The sequence below is a fragment of the Oncorhynchus nerka genome, linkage group LG12, assembly GCF_034236695.1.
Source record: "Oncorhynchus nerka isolate Pitt River linkage group LG12, Oner_Uvic_2.0, whole genome shotgun sequence".
Classification (NCBI taxonomy): Eukaryota; Metazoa; Chordata; class Actinopteri; order Salmoniformes; family Salmonidae; genus Oncorhynchus; species Oncorhynchus nerka.
In genome coordinates, this window is record NC_088407.1 from 90,476,758 (window position 1) to 90,493,971 (window position 17,214).

At 49.6% G+C, this 17,214-nt stretch overlaps 1 protein-coding gene across 1 annotated transcript in view; it reads left to right on the forward strand.

Moving 5' to 3' along the window:
* LOC115115213 (dynactin subunit 1-like) overlaps positions 1-16,500 on the forward strand; it is a 130,481-nt gene extending 113,981 nt beyond the window's left edge. Inside the window, exons 20-24 of the mRNA XM_065025966.1 lie at positions 3,239-3,387; positions 6,865-7,051; positions 7,397-7,470; positions 8,315-8,404; positions 12,470-16,500. Of these exons, the coding sequence (XP_064882038.1) occupies positions 3,239-3,387; positions 6,865-7,051; positions 7,397-7,470; positions 8,315-8,404; positions 12,470-12,607 (638 nt within the window). The 3' untranslated portion in view covers positions 12,608-16,500. The remainder of the gene's footprint in view (positions 1-3,238; positions 3,388-6,864; positions 7,052-7,396; positions 7,471-8,314; positions 8,405-12,469) is intronic.
* Positions 16,501-17,214: the final 714 nt, after the last annotated feature.

Genomic DNA, 17,214 nt, shown 5'->3' on the forward strand with positions numbered 1-17,214 from the left:
ACACTGTTATAGACTGACACTGACACTGTTATAGACTGACACTGTTATAGACTAACACTGTTATAGACTGACACTGTTATAGACTGACACTGTTATAGACTGACACTGTTATAGACTGACACTGTTATAGACTGACACTGTTATAGACTGACACTGTTATAGACTGACCCTGTTATAGACTGACCCTGTTATAGACTGACACTGTTATAGACTGACACTGTTATAGACTAACACTGTTATAGACTAACACTGTTATAGACTGACCCTGTTATAGACTGACACTGTTATAGACTGACCCTGTTATAGACTGACACTGTTATAGACTGACACTGTTATAGACTGACCCTGTTATAGACTGACCCTGTTATAGACTGACACTGTTATAGACTGACCCTGTTATAGACTAACACTGTTATAGACTAACACTGTTATAGACTGACCCTGTTATAGACTGACACTGTTATAGACTGACACTGTTATAGACTGACACTGTTATAGACTGACCCTGTTATAGACTGACCCTGTTATAGACTGACCCTGTTATTCACACTCAGATGACCTGGTGTTTAAGAAAAGGAATGTCCTCTGGACCCTAACACTGTCACACTCTCTCCCTCTTCCCCCTCCTCTTCTTCTCCTCCTCTCTCTCACTTCTCCCTCCTATTCTTCCCCTCTCTCTCCCTCTTTCCTCTCCTCTTCTTTCCCTCTCACCTCTCTTTCCAATCCTCTTCTCCCTCTTCTTCCTCCCTCTTCTTCCCCTCTCGCCTCTCTCTTTCCAATCCTCTCCTCTCTCTTCTTCCCCTCTCACCTCCTCTCTCTTTCCAATCCTCTTCTCTCTCTCCCTCTTCCCCCTCCTCTTCTTCCCCTCTCGTCTCCTCTCTCTTTCCAATCCTCTTCTCTCTCTCCCTCTTCCCCCTCCTCTTCTTCCCCTCTCGCCTCTTCCCCCTCCTCTTCTTCCCCTCTCGCCTCCTTTCTCTTTCCAATCCTCTTCTCTCTCTCCCTCTCTCCTCTCTCTTCCCCTCTTCTCTCTCTCCCTCTTATCCTCTCGCCTCCTCTCTCTTTCCAATCCTCTTCTCTCTCTCCCTCTTCCCCCTCCTCTTCTTCCCCTCTCGCCTCCTCTCTCTTTCCAATCCTCTTCTCTCTCTCCCTCTTTTCCCTCCTCTTCTTCCCCTCTCGCCTCCTCTCTCTTCCCCTCTTCTCTCTCTCCCTCTTCCCCTCTCGCCTCCTCTTCTTCCCCTCTCGCCTCCTCCCTCTTTCCAATCCTCTTCTCTCTCTCCCTCTTCCCCCTCCTCTTCTTCCCCTCTCGCCTCCTCTCTCTTTCCAATCCTCTTCTCTCTCCCTCTTCCCCCTCCTCTTCTTCCCCTCTCGCCTCCTCTCTCTTTCCAATCCTCTTCTCTCTCTCCCTCTTTCCTCTCCTCTCTCTTCCCCTCTTCTCTCTCTCCCTCTTCCCCTCTTCTCTCTCTCCCTCTTATCCTCTCGCCTCCTCTCTCTTTCCAATCCTCTTCTCTCTCTCCCTCTTCCCCCTCCTCTTCTTCCCCTCTCGCCTCCTCTCTCTTTCCAATCCTCTTCTCTCTCTCCCTCTTTTCCCTCCTCTTCTTCCCCTCTCGCCTCCTCTCTCTTTCCAATCCTCTTCTCTCTCCTCTCTCTTCCCCTCTTCTCTCTCTCCCTCTTCCCCTCTCGCCTCCTCTTCTTCCCCTCTCGCCTCCTCTTCTTCCCCTCTCGCCTCCTCTCTCTTTCCAATCCTCTTCTCTCTCTCCCTCTTCCCCCTCCTCTTCTTCCCCTCTCGCCTCCTCTCTCTTTCCAATCCTCTTCTCTCTCTCCCTCTTTTCCCTCCTCTTCTTCCCCTCTCGCCTCCTCTCTCTTCCCCTCTTCTCTCTCTCCCTCTTCCCCTCTCGCCTCCTCTTCTTCCCCTCTCGCCTCCTCCCTCTTTCCAATCCTCTTCTCTCTCTCCCTCTTCCCCCTCCTCTTCCCCCTCTCGCCTCCTCTCTCTTTCCAATCCTCTTCTCTCTCCCTCTTCCCCCTCCTCTTCTTCCCCTCTCGCCTCCTCTCTCTTTCCAATCCTCTTCTCTCTCTCCCTCTTTCCTCTCCTCTCTCTTCCCCTCTTCTCTCTCTCCCTCTTATCCTCTCGCCTCCTCTCTCTTTCCAATCCTCTTCTCTCTCTCCCTCTTCCCCCTCCTCTTCTTCCCCTCTCGCCTCCTCTCTCTTTCCAATCCTCTTCTCTCTCTCCCTCTTTTCCCTCCTCTTCTTCCCCTCTCGCCTCCTCTCTCTTTCCAATCCTCTTCTCTCTCTCCCTCTTCCCCTCTCGCCTCCTCTTCTTCCCCTCTCGCCTCCTCTCTCTTTCCAATCCTCTTCTCTCTCTCCCTCTTCCCCCTCCTCTTCTTCCCCTCTCACCTCCTCTCTCTTTCCAATCCTCTTCTCTCTCTCCCTCTTTTCCCTCCTCTTCTTCCCCTCTCGCCTCCTCTCTCTTTCCAATCCTCTTCTCTCTCTCCCTCTTCTTCCCCTCTCGCCTCCTCTCTCTTTCCAATCCTCTTCTCTCTCTACCCTTCTAATCTACAGAAGAACAGAAAGGTATTTGCATGTTTCTGCTACTCTTATTGAACACACACAATTTAGCGTTAATAGTGGTGTGTGTGTGTATTGGCCTGTGTTAATAGTGGTGTGTGTGTGTATTGGCCTGTGTTAATAGTGGTGTGTGTGTGTATTGGCCTGTGTTAATAGTGGTGTGTGTATTGGCCTGTGTTAATAGTGGTGTGTGTGTGTATTGGCCTGTGTTAATAGTGGTGTGTGTGTGTGTATTTGCCTGTGTTAATAGTGGTGTGTGTGTGTGTATTGGCCTGTGTTAATAGTGGTGTGTGTGTGTGTATTGGCCTGTGTTAATAGTGGTGTGTGTGTGTGTGTATTGTGTGTGTGTATTGGCCTGTGTTAATAGTGGTGTGTGTGTGTGTGTGTATTGGCCTGTGTTAATAGTGGTGTGTGTGTGTGTGTATTGGCCTGTGTTAATAGTGGTGTGTGTGTGTGTGTATTGGCCTGTGTTAATAGTGGTGTGTGTGTGTGTGTATTGGCCTGTGTTAATAGTGGTGTGTGTGTGTGTGTATTGGCCTGTGTTAATAGTGGTGTGTGTGTGTGTGTATTGGCCTGTGTTAATAGTGGTGTGTGTGTGTGTATTGGCCTGTGTTAATAGTGGTGTGTGTGTGTATTGGCCCGTACTAAGTGTCTGTGCCTCTGTGTCTCTCTACAGCGACTATGGCCAGTATGGGTCCCGGTATGGGTCCCGGTATGGGTCCTGGGTCGGGGGTCCCGGTGATAGACTCTCCTCTCCTGACGCAGCAGATTGAGGCTCAGAGACACAGCATCAAACACCTGAAGAATGAGAACAACAGACTCAAGGTAGATAGACCATAGAGGGAGATAGACCATAGAGGTAGATAGACCATAGAGGGAGATAGACCATAGAGGTAGATAGACCATAGAGGGAGATAGACCATAGAGGGAGATAGACCATAGAGGTAGATAGACCATAGAGGTAGATAGACCATAGAGGTAGATAGACCATAGAGGTAGACAGACCATAGAGGTAGATAGACCATAGAGGTAGATAGACCATAGAGGGAGATAGACCATAGAGGTAGACAGACCATAGAGGTAGACAGACCATAGAGGTAGATAGACCATAGAGGTAGATAGACCATAGAGGGAGATAGACCATAGAGGTAGATAGACAATAGAGGTAGATAGACCATAGAGGTAGATAGACCATAGAGGTAGATAGACAATAGAGGTAGATAGACCATAGAGGGAGATAGACCATAGAGGTAGATAGAGGTAGATAGACCATAGAGGGAGATAGAGGTAGATAGACCATAGAGGGAGATAGAGGGAGATAGAGGTAGATAGACCATAGAGGTAGATAGACCATAGAGGGAGATAGACCATAGAGGTAGATAGACCATAGAGGTAGATAGACCATAGAGGGAGATAGACCATAGAGGTAGATAGAGGTAGATAGACCATAGAGGGAGATAGAGGTAGATAGACCATAGAGGTAGATAGACCATAGAGGGAGATAGACCATAGAGGTAGATAGACCATAGAGGTAGATAGACCATAGAGGTAGATAGACCATAGAGGTAGATAGACCATAGAGGTAGACAGACCATAGAGGTAGATAGACCATAGAGGTAGATAGACCATAGAGGTAGATAGACCATAGAGGTAGACAGACCATAGAGGTAGATAGACCATAGAGGTAGATAGACCATAGAGGTAGATAGACCATAGAGGTAGATAGACCATAGAGGTAGATAGACCATAGAGGTAGACAGACCATAGAGGTAGATAGACAATAGAGGTAGATAGACCATAGAGGGAGATAGACCATAGAGGGAGATAGACCATAGAGGTAGACAGACCATAGAGGTAGATAGACCATAGAGGGAGATAGACCATAGAGGTAGATAGACCATAGAGGTAGACAGACCATAGAGGTAGATAGACCATAGAGGTAGATAGACCATAGAGGGAGATAGACCATAGAGGTAGATAGACAATAGAGGTAGATAGACCATAGAGGGAGATAGACCATAGAGGTAGATAGACCATAGAGGTAGATAGACAATAGAGGTAGATAGACCATAGAGGGAGATAGACCATAGAGGGAGATAGACCATAGAGGGAGATAGGCCATAGAGGGAGATAGACCATAGAGGGAGATAGACCATAGAGGGAGATAGACCATAGAGGTAGATAGACCATAGAGGTAGATAGACCATAGAGGTAGATAGACCATAGAGGGAGATAGACCATAGAGGTAGATAGACAATAGAGGTAGATAGACCATAGAGGTAGACAGACCATAGAGGTAGATAGACCATAGAGGGAGATAGACCATAGAGGTAGATAGACCATAGAGGTAGATAGACCATAGAGGTAGATAGACCATAGAGGGAGATAGACCATAGAGGTAGATAGACCATAGAGGTAGATAGACCATAGAGGGAGATAGACCATAGAGGTAGATAGACCATAGAGGTAGATAGAGGTAGATAGACCATAGAGGGAGATAGACCATAGAGGGAGATAGACCATAGAGGGAGATAGGCCATAGAGGGAGATAGACCATAGAGGGAGATAGACCATAGAGGGAGATAGACCATAGAGGTAGATAGAGGTAGATAGACCATAGAGGGAGATAGAGGACTCATCTTTGTATCTTTGACAGCGCCATCGAGGGCTATCTCCATTTTAAAGTAGTCTTCTTTTGTGTTTGAAAAAAACGTAAAGATTTTGCGCCACCTGCAGTGCCTGAGTGCCAGTCTGTTTGGTGCTGTCATGTCAATGCCTTGTCACTCATTGAACGTTAGCATGAGTGCCAGTCGGTTCCGGTTCAGGGAACAGAACTGGAAAATAACCAAATGTTTCAAGGAACAGAATCAGAACTGGGAACGAAAGTGATCTATACTGTCCCGGAACAGAACTGTTATTTTAAAAGCATGGGAACCGGTTAATAATGTTTCTTTTACGTTCCAGGATTTTTTTCTCAGTCCCACAAAAAAAAAATGTAAGAAAGTGCCTGCTTCTGTCAATCAGAAACTTATGCCAGCTGGAAATATTTGCCAGTTTGTGTAGTCTACCTACCCCTCCTTCTCTGAAGGTTACTGTAGCCTACTGATGTTACAAGCGTGATTCAGAAGACAAGGAGGGATTTAATTAGAGAAGAAGGGCTTGACTTTTTCAACGCTAGTTAGGGACACACGTTGGTTTATTAACTACAAAAAAGATAAAATATTGTTTTAATTGTGGTGACACTCTGCACACACAAGCTTCTTAACGAGCTTCTCTGGTCCAACGTTAAACCAACTCTCGGAAGTTCAAAGACATTCAAAAGTTCCTGCATAGAAGCTGCTCCTCCGTAGGTATAATTCTGCGGGACTAATTCTCTCCCCCCTCCCCCACCTCTCTCTCCTTCCCCCTCCTACTCTCTCCTTCCCCTTCCTACTCTCTCCTTCCCCCTCCTACTCTCTCCTTCCCCCTCCTACTCTCTCCTTCCCCTCCTACTCTCTCCTTCCCCCTCCCACTCTCTCCTTCCCCCTCCTACTCTCTCCTTCCCCTCCCACTCTCCCCTCCCACTCTCTCCTTCCCCCTCCTACTCTCTCCTTCCCCCCCACTCTCCCCTCCCACTCTCTCCTTCCCCCTCCTACTCTCTCCTTCCCCCTCCCACTTTCCCCCTCTCACTCTCTCCTTCCCCCTCCCACTCTCTCCTTCCCCCCTACTCTCTCCTTCCCCCTCCTACTCTCTCCTTCCCCCTCCCACTCTCCCCTCCCATTCTCTCCTTCCCCCTCCTACTCTCTCCTTCCCCTCCCACTCTCTCCTTCCCCCTCCTACTCTCTCCTTCCCCCTCCCACTCTCTCCTTCCCCCTCCTACTCTCTCCTTCCCCCTCCCACTCTCTCCTTCCCCCACCTCTCTCTCCTTCCCCCTCCCACTCTCTCCTTCCCCCTCCCACTCTCTCCTTCCCCCTCCTACTCTCTCCTTCCCCCTCCCACTCTCCCCCTCCCATTCTCTCCTTCCCCCATTCTCTCCTTCCCCCTCCCACTCTCCTTCCCCCATTCTCTCCTTCCCCCTCCCACTCTCTCCTCCCCCTCCCACTCTCTCCTTCCCCCTCCCTCTCTCCTTCCCCTCCTCTTCATTCTCCTTATCCCCCCACTCTCTCCTTCCCCTGCCTCCTCTCCATTCTCCTCCCAATTCTCCGTCACCCTCCCACTCTCTCCTTCTCCCCCCGACTCTCTCCTTCCCTCTCCCACCCTCATCTCCATTCTCCTTCCCCCTCCCACTCTCTCCTTCCCCCTCCTCCTCCTCTCCTCCTCCAGGCTGAGAAGATGCGTGCCCAGCTGTCCTCCCTACCACCTCTCCATGTCTCCAAGCTCCCCACTAGAGACGGCTCTCACCCAGAGGTGCTCTCTAGCGCCCTCTATCGTAAGACTGACCAATTACTGGACACGTTACTGCAGATGAGTGCCAACGTCAAAGTGGTGGACATCACTGGCAAATCCCCAGGTATGATGGCCCTGCCCCTCCCCCCTTCTTGTTCTCTGTTGTACCCGTAGAAGAGTCGTTCTCAATGACGTAATTGTTTACATAAAGCCCCCCCCCCCTTCTTGTTCTCTGTTGTACCCGTAGAAGAGTCGTTCTCAATGACGTAATTGTTTACATAAAGGCCCCCCTTCTTGTTCTCTGTTGTACCCGTAGAAGAGTCGTTCTCAATGACGTAATTGTTTACATAAAGGCACCCCCCCAAAAAAAAAAAAAAGTCACGAAAGCATATTCATACTCAAAAAAACAAACGTTTTTAGTTGTTGCTGTAACTATAGCAGATTGAAGTTTTTATTTTATGTGTCTCAGTAACTCCTAGTGCCCAGCTGCTGGAACACACAGCCAGACTCCAGGCTCTTAGCAACACTCTGGACAGACTGAAGGTAAACAAACACCTGGAGGCTGGAGGTCTTCAATCCTAGTTTGTTCACAATTCACCTTTTTTCAAGTCAATGTTCCCGCGTTCACAACATTAATACTGCAGATGTCACCTCCTTTGAAAGTAGCCTTTAAATGGTGCATTGTGGACAGGCGCGATCGGATTGAATCCCGACAATACAAAAGGTATCCCAGAATGCATGCTGCCTTGGACAGGTAGTGGTTAGGGAGGAGGGCAGGCAAATGTGTGACTGCAGTACTAAATAACTTTTCTCCTGATCGCTTCCCTTCTCTCTCCCCTCTATAACATCTCCCCTATTGTTATCTCTCTCTCCTCTCTCGCTGTCTCTCTCTCCTCTCTCTCTCTCCTCTCTCTCTCTCCCCTCTATTACATCTCCCCTATTGTTATCTCTCTCTCCTCTCTCGCTCTCTCTCTCTCTCTCTCCCTCCTCTCTCTCTCCTCTCTCTCCTCTCTCGCTCGCTCTCTCTCTCCTCTCTCTCATCTCTCTCTCTCTCGCTCGCTCTCTCTCCTCTCTCTCTCTCTCTCTCTCTCCTCTCTCTCTCTCTCTCTCTCTCCTCTCTCTCTCTCTCTCTCTCTCCCTCCTCTCTCTCGCTCTCTCTCTCTCTCGCTCTCTCTCTCCCTCTCTCTCTCCCTCTCTCGCTCTCTCTCTCCCTCTCTCTCTCCCTCCTCTCTCTCTCTCTCCCTCCTCTCTCCTCTCTCTCTCTCTCTCTCCTCTCTCGCTCTCTCTCTCTCCTCTCTCGCTCTCTCTCTCCCTCCCCTCTATAACATCTCCCCTATTGTTCTCTCTCTCCTCTCTCTCCTCTGTCTCTCCTCTCTCTCCCTCACAGGATGAGGTATCAGAACATGTGGTGACCCAGAGACCTGGAGCTAGAGCCTTGTCTGACTTTGCCACGTTCCCCTGCTCTTCCTTCGTCAAGGTAACCACACACCACCCAGGGTCAACCAGCCACACACACTCCAGGGTCACCCAGCCACACACCACCCAAGGTCACCCAGCCACACACACTCCAGGGTCAACCAGCCACACACTCCAGGGTCAACCAGCCACACACACTCCAGGGTCAACCAGCCACACACACTCCAGGGTCAACCAGCCACACACACTCCAGGGTCAACCAGCCACACACACTCCAGGGTCACCCAGCCACACACACTCCAGGGTCAACCAGCCACACACACTCCAGGGTCACCCAGCCACACACACTCCAGGGTCACCCACACACTCACCCAGCCACACACACTCCAGGGTCACCCAGCCACACACACTCCAGGGTCAACCAGCCACACACACTCCAGGGTCAACCAGCCACACACACGCCAGGGTCAACCAGCCACACACACGCCAGGGTCAACCAGCCACACACACGCCAGGGTCAACCAGCCACACACACGCCAGGGTCAACCAGCCACACACACTCCAGGGTCAACCAGCCACACACACTCCAGGGTCAACCAGCCACACACACTCCAGGGTCACCCAGCCACACACACCCAGGGTCACCCAGCCACACACACCCAGGGTCACCCAGCCACACACACTCCAGGGTCACCCAGCCACACACACTCCAGGGTCACCCAGCCACACACACTCCAGGGTCACCCAGCCACACACACTCCAGGGTCACCCAGCCACACACACTCCAGGGTCACCCAGCCACACACACTCCAGGGTCACCCAGCCACACACACTCCAGGGTCAACCAGCCACACACACGCCAGGGTCAACCAGCCACACACACGCCAGGGTCAACCAGCCACACACACGCCAGGGTCAACCAGCCACACACACGCCAGGGTCAACCAGCCACACACACTCCAGGGTCAACCAGCCACACACACTCCAGGGTCACCCAGCCACACACACTCCAGGGTCACCCAGCCACACACACTCCAGGGTCACCCAGCCACACACACTCCAGGGTCACCCAGCCACACACACTCCAGGGTCACCCAGCCACACACACTCCAGGGTCACCCAGCCACACACACTCCAGGGTCACCCAGCCACACACACTCCAGGGTCACCCAGCCACACACTCTTGGACTACGAGCAGATCTGTTTGTGCCATCACCAGCCATACCGTCTTGCCAACTTCTCCTGGTCGTCCAATGGACCCAGATATGATGGCCCCATAGGCCAGGTAGTACATTATGTAGGACAGTGGTCACCAACCGGTGGACTGGTCAATTAGGACAGTGGTCAACAACCGGTGGACTGGTCAATTAGGACAGTGGTCACCAACCGGTGGACTGGTCAATTAGGACAGTGGTCACCAACCGGTGGACTGGTCAATTAGGACAGTGGTCACCAACCGGTGGACTGGTCACCAACCAGTGGACTGGTCAATTAGGACAGTGGTCACCAACCGGTGGACTGGTCAATTAGGACAGTGGTCACCAACCGGTGGACTGGTCAATTAGGACAGTGGTCACCAACCGGTGGACTGGTCAATTAGGACAGTGGTCACCAACCAGTGGACTGGTCAATTAGGACAGTGGTCACCAACCGGTGGACTGGTCAATTAGGACAGTGGTCAACAACCGGTGGACTGGTCAATTAGGACAGTGGTCACCAACCGGTGGACTGGTCAATTAGGACAGTGGTCACCAACCGGTGGACTGGTCAATTAGGACAGTGGTCACCAACCGGTGGACTGGTCACCAACCAGTGGACTGGTCAATTAGGACAGTGGTCACCAACCGGTGGACTGGTCAATTAGGACAGTGGTCACCAACCGGTGGACTGGTCAATTAGGACAGTGGTCACCAACCGGTGGACTGGTCAATTAGGACAGTGGTCACCAACCAGTGGACTGGTCAATTAGGACAGTGGTCACCAACCGGTGGACTGGTCAATTAGGACAGTGGTCAACAACCGGTGGACTGGTCAATTAGGACAGTGGTCACCAACCGGTGGACTGGTCAATTAGGACAGTGGTCACCAACCGGTGGACTGGTCAATTAGGACAGTGGTCACCAACCGGTGGACTGGTCAATTAGGACAGTGGTCACCAACCGGTGGACTGGTCAATTAGGACAGTGGTCACCAACCGGTGGACTGGTCAATTAGGACAGTGGTCACCAACCGGTGGACTGGTCACCAACCGGTGGACTGGTCAATTAGGACAGTGGTCACCAACCGGTGGACTGGTCAATTAGGACAGTGGTCACCAACTGGTGGACTGGTCAATTAGGACAGTGGTCACCAACACGGCTGTAGAAAAGCCAACGCGGCTGTAGAAAAGCCAACGACAACACGGCTGTAGCAAAGCCAACGCGGCTGTAGCAAAGCCAACGACAACACGGCTGTAGAAAAGACAACGACAACACGGCTGTAGAAAAGACCACACGGCTGTAGAAAAGACCACACGGCTGTAGAAAAGGAGGAGACAGACTAGTGTCCTGTCCAGGGGGTGTCCTGTCCAAGGGGTGTCCTGGTACATCAAGCTGTCTCACTACAGAAACAGGAGATAGACTAGTGTCCTGTCCAGGGGGTGTCCTGTCCAAGGGGTGTCCTGGTACATCAAGCTGTCTCACTACAGAACAGGAGACAGACTAGTGTCCTGTCCAAGGGGTGTCCTGGTACATCAAGCTGTCTCACTACAGAAACAAGAGATAGACTAGTGTCCTGTCCAGGGGGTGTCCTGGTACATCAAGCTGTCTCACTACAGAAACAGGAGATAGACTAGTGTCCTGTCCAAGGGGTGTCCTGGTACATCAAGCTGTCTCACTACAGAACAGGAGACAGACTAGTGTCCTGTCCAAGGGGTGTCCTGGTACATCAAGCTGTCTCACTACAGAAACAAGAGATAGACTAGTGTCCTGTCCAGGGGGTGTCCTGTCCAAGGGGTGTCCTGGTACATCAAGCTGTCTCACTACAGAACAGGAGACAGACTAGTGTCCTGTCCAAGGGGTGTCCTGGTACATCAAGCTGTCTCACTACAGAAACAAGAGATAGACTAGTGTCCTGTCCAGGGGGTGTACTGGTACATCAAGCTGTCTCACTACAGAAACAAGAGATAGACTAGTGTCCTGTCCAAGGGGTGTCCTGGTACATCAAGCTGTCTCACTACAGAAACAAGAGATAGACTAGTGTCCTGTCCAGGGGGTGTACTGGTACATCAAGCTGTCTCACTACATAAACAAGAGATAGACTAGTGTCCTGTCCAAGGGGTGTCCTGGTACATCAAGCTGTCTCACTACAGAAACAAGAGATAGACTAGTGTCCTGTCCAGGGGGTGTCCTGGTACATCAAGCTGTCTCACTACAGAAACAAGAGATAGACTAGTGTCCTGTCCAAGGGGTGTCCTGGTACATCAAGCTGTCTCACTACAGAAACAAGAGATAGACTAGTGTCCTGTCCAGGGGGTGTCCTGTACATCAAGCTGTCTCACTACAGAAACAGGAGACAGACTAGTGTCCTGTCCAGGGGGTGTACTGGTACATCAAGCCGTCTCACTACAGAAACAGGAGACAGACTAGTGTCCTGTACATCAAGCTGTCTCACTACAGAAACAGGAGACAGACTAGTGTCCTGTACATCAAGCTGTCTCACTACAGAACAGGAGTAGAGGGGGACATGGGGGGGAGGGGCCAGGTCTGTAACTAGTGTCTGTCTGTCTGCAGGTCCAGGAGGAGAAGAGGGGGACATGGTGGGGAGGGGCCAGGTCTGTAACTAGTGTCTGTCTCTCTGCAGGTCCAGGAGGAGAAGAGGGGGACATGGTGGGGGAGGGGCCAGGTCTGTAACTAGTGTCTGTTTGTCTGCAGGTCCAGGAGGAGAAGAGGGGGACATGGTGGGGGAGGGGCCAGGTCTGTAACTAGTGTCTGTCTGCAGGTCCAGGAGGAGAAGAGGGGGGACATGGTGGGGGAGGGGGGGGGCAGGTCTGTAACTAGTGTCTGTCTCTCTGCAGGTCCAGGAGGAGAAGAGGGGGCACATGGTGGGGGGGTGGCCAGGTCTGTAACTAGTGTCTGTCTCTCTGCAGGTCCAGGAGGAGAAGAGGGGGGACATGGTGCTGGTGGGGAAGGTGATGATGCCGTGTTCCCGTGGTCAGGAGCAGGTCCACCGTCTCGTCCTATCACAGCCTCAGCTCCAAAGAGTGCACCGCCTCCTGCTGACATAGGCTCCACCCACAACCCACCCTGCGGACATAGGCTCCACCCACAACCCACCTTGCGGACATAGGCTCCACCTTCAACCTGCCCTGTTGCTCCTTCCCATCTGTCTGTCTGAGTTTTTTTTTAGGCCAAAGCATTGGGTTTGTGTTCGTACGCAGACGGTGCTTGACTTGGGCCGTGAGCTCACTGAACTGAGTGCCAGAACCTTAATTATCTCTATTGCCTGAGTTCCATTCTGTCGTTATTGCAAAGTTCTGGCACCTGGATATAAACGGTAGCAGCACCTAAAATAAGTAACAGCGTCAAGTCAAGTCCCGTTCATACGTACAGTTAGAGTATTAATACGCTCACTTCCTCTAGAACGCTCGTTCACTTCCTCTGTAGATCACTCATTTCCTCTGTAGTAGATCATACTCACTTCCTCTGTAGATCATACTCACTTCCTCTGTAGATCATACTCACTTCCTCTAGATCGCTCGTTCACTTCCTCTGTAGATCATACTCACTTCCTCTGTAGATCATACTCACTTCCTCTGTAGATCATACTAATTTCCTCTAGATCGCTCGTTCACTTCCTCTGTAGATCATACTCACTTCCTCTGTAGATCATTTGGTAGAGCATAGGGCCTGTAACGGCAGGATAGTGGGTTTGATTCCTAGGACCACCTATACACAAAAATGTATTCATGCATGACTGTCAGACACTTTGGATTAAAGCGTCTGCCAAATTATATTACGTAAACACACACCTCTGCTGAGGGTGATGCTGCCTGCTACACTACTACACTGTCTGCTGAGGGTGATGCTGCCTGCTACACTACTACACTGTCTGCTGAGGGTGATGCTGCCTGCTACACTACTACACTGTCTGCTGAGGGTGATGCTGCCTGCTACACTACTACACTGTCTGCTGAGGGTGATGCTGCCTGCTACACTACTACACTGTCTGCTGAGGGTGATGCTGCCTGCTACACTACTACACTGTCTGCTGAGGGTGATGCTGCCTGCTACACTACTACACTGTCTGCTGAGGGTGATGCTGCCAGCTACACTACTAACCACTGTCTGCTGAGGGTGATGCTGCCTGCTACACTACTACACTGTCTGCTGAGGGTGATGCTGCCTGCTACACTACTAACCACTGTCTGCTGAGGGTGATGCTGCCTGCTACACTACTAACCACTGTCTGCTGAGGGTGATGCTGCCTGCTACACTACTACACTGTCTGCTGAGGGTGATGCTGCCAGCTACACTACTAACCACTGTCTGCTGAGGGTGATGCTGCCTGCTACACTACTACACTGTCTGCTGAGGGTGATGCTGCCTGCTACACTACTAACCACTGTCTGCTGAGGGTGATGCTGCCTGCTACACTACTAACCACTGTCTGCTGAGGGTGATGCTGCCTGCTACACTACTAACCACTGTCTGCTGAGGGTGATGCTGCCAGCTACACTACTAACCAGTCTGCTGAGGGTGATGCTGCCTGCTACACTACTAACCAGTCTGCTGAGGGTGATGCTGCCTGCTACACTACTAACCACTGTCTGCTGAGGGTGATGCTGCCAGCTACACTACTACACTGTCTGCTGAGGGTGATGCTGCCTGCTACACTACTACACTGTCTGCTGAGGGTGATGCTGCCTGCTACACTACTACACTGTCTGCTGAGGGTGATGCTGCCTGCTACACTACTACACTGTCTGCTGAGGGTGATGCTGCCTGCTACACTACTACACTGTCTGCTGAGGGTGATGCTGCCTGCTACACTACTACACTGTCTGCTGAGGGTGATGCTGCCTGCTACACTACTAACCACTGTCTGCTGAGGGTGATGCTGCCTGCTACACTACTAACCACTGTCTGCTGAGGGTGATGCTGCCTGCTACACTACTAACCACTGTCTGCTGAGGGTGATGCTGCCAGCTACACTACTAACCAGTCTGCTGAGGGTGATGCTGCCTGCTACACTACTAACCAGTCTGCTGAGGGTGATGCTGCCTGCTACACTACTAACCACTGTCTGCTGAGGGTGATGCTGCCAGCTACACTACTACACTGTCTGCTGAGGGTGATGCTGCCTGCTACCCATCTTACTGTCTGTCTGCTGAGGGTGATGCTGCCTGCTACTGTTTCATCATTTATTTAAGATGGTCAATGCACATTGGGCCCTATTTAGACTTGACATAAGTTGACTTTAACATGGACTTAAATCAACAATATTTGTACTTAGGTCCATGTTTTATATCCATGTTGAGTCTATTTACCTCAGGTCTGAATCAGACCCATTATAGTTTCCAGGTCCAACGTCAATGTAAACGTGACCGAGGTATTTCCTGTCCGTAGTCCCGTAGTTCACGACGGGGTCGTAGTTCACGACGGGGTCGTTGTGTAGACGGTGTCGTTGTACATACAACTATTCCTTTTACTCTTAACTATCTACAGCAGGGGTGTCAAACTCCTTTTCCCAGAAGGCCGTATTCGGTCTTCACTGAGCGCCGCCCCCCCCCCCCGCAGAATAAAGATAAATAAACAATTCAAACAACCTTGAGGTTGATCTAAAGGGAGAGAAAGTTGTCAGATTTCTGTGTATTTAAGTTGGTATTATTTTTTACTGCAGTTTAATTTACATTTCAACGGGAGTGAGAAAATAATTCATTTGAAGGGATTTTATGAAACATGGATAAAATGTTTTGATTTCATAAAATCAGTGTCATGTTTTACTTTTACCGGTCGTAGATTAATTTATTTCATATTTATTGCACATATTAAATGCCAGTAAATTGGGACAGTCATCTGTTACCTGATTGGTTCTGTAATCTGTTTTAAGTAGCTAATATAGTAATGTGTATTACAGGTGAGACTCTTGCTGTGTAGAATGACTCCGGTTTAGCCGTCATTAAACTACATGCCTCATCAGTTACTGTCTGCAAAAAATACGTATTGGCCATAGAGGCTTTGTTTTTTTTCTCTGCTATGAAGTGTCATACTGGTATCATAAAGGCTATCTCATCTCTGCTATGAAGGGTCATACTGGTATCGTAAAGGCTATCTCATCTCTGCTATGAAGTGTCATACTGGTATCGTAAAAGCTTTATAGTTTTTTTTAATAACCTCAAGTTATATTGGCATTATTTTCATGGCATAGTTGGCTTTCCTTACATTATCATTTGAGAGATAATATATTAACATGGTATTCATTATTTTATGCATTAGTGATTTATAGAGAATGTACCTCTGTGCAGCCTGTTGCTAGCATATAATGTACCTCTGTGCAGCCTGTTGCTAGCATATAATGTACCTCTGTGCAGCCTGTTGCTAGCATATAATGTACCTCTGTGCAGCCTGTTGCTAGCATATAATGTACCTCTGTGCAGCCTGTTGCTAGCATATAATGTACCTCTGTGCAGCCTGTTGCTAGCATATAATGTACCTCTGTGCAGCCTGTTGCTAGCATATATCTACTACAACCCTGTTTCTGGCCTCTATCATTGTGCTCTATGCCCCGCAAGGTATTTCAAATCAAATCAAATTGTATCGGTTACATACACACATTTAGCAGATGTTTTTGCGGGTGTAGCGAAACGCTTGTAACCTTTATTTGGGTGCGACTGATTTAATTTTCCAGAGCCCTGTGTCTCCACTGTAACTATTACTGCTGTTTAGGGTTGCAAATATACGGTAACTTTCCTCAAATTCCCAGGTTTTCCAGAAATCCCGATTGGGAGATTCATGTTATCTGATAAGCAGAAAATCCAGGAATCTTCAAACCGTGATTTCTAGAAAACCTGGGAATTTGGGGAAAGTCGCCAGGTTTACACCAATGTAATGTAGCAGCTCTAACCACTATTACTGCACTGTAACCATCTGAACAATAAATAAGCTGAAGGAGAAGGAATGTCATGCTGTCTGTCTGTCTGTCTGTCTGTCTGTCGATGTTCGTCAGTGTCTGTAGTAAGCCTATCCACGGTCGTATCTGGACTATCATTAAACGTGAAGACTGTATACTATTAAATCAATTCTCTAGCTTTAATTAGCACGTGATTAAACTAATCATGTAAACATTAATTAACTAGGAAGTCGGGGCACCACGGGAAAATGTTTCGAATTATGATTTCCAGAACAGAACTCAATTAGGTCTTCCATTAATGATTATTAATTGTTACCGTATCAGATCTCATTACTGAACTTGGCAAACCTTGGATATCTGCACAAACCCTAGTTTCCATAATGAATCAGCAATATACAAATTGGCTTAATTATTTATTTACTAACTAACTAAATAATCACAAATAATTTTATAACAAACAAACAGTAGATATTGCTTACTAACACGATACAAAGAAAAGTCCCTAGCGGACCAAACCGATATGATGGCTTGTGGGGCCCAAGTGTTGAGGATCAGCGAAGTGGAGGTGTTGTTTCCTACCTTCACCACCTGGGGGCGGCCCATCAGAAAGTCCAGGACACAGTTGCACAGGGAGGGGTTGAGACCCAGGGCCTCGAGCTTAATGATGAGCTTGGAGGGTACTATGGGTGTTGAAGGCTGAGCTGTCGTCGATGAACAGCATTCTTAAGTAGGTATTCCCCTTGTCTAGGTGGGATAGGGCAG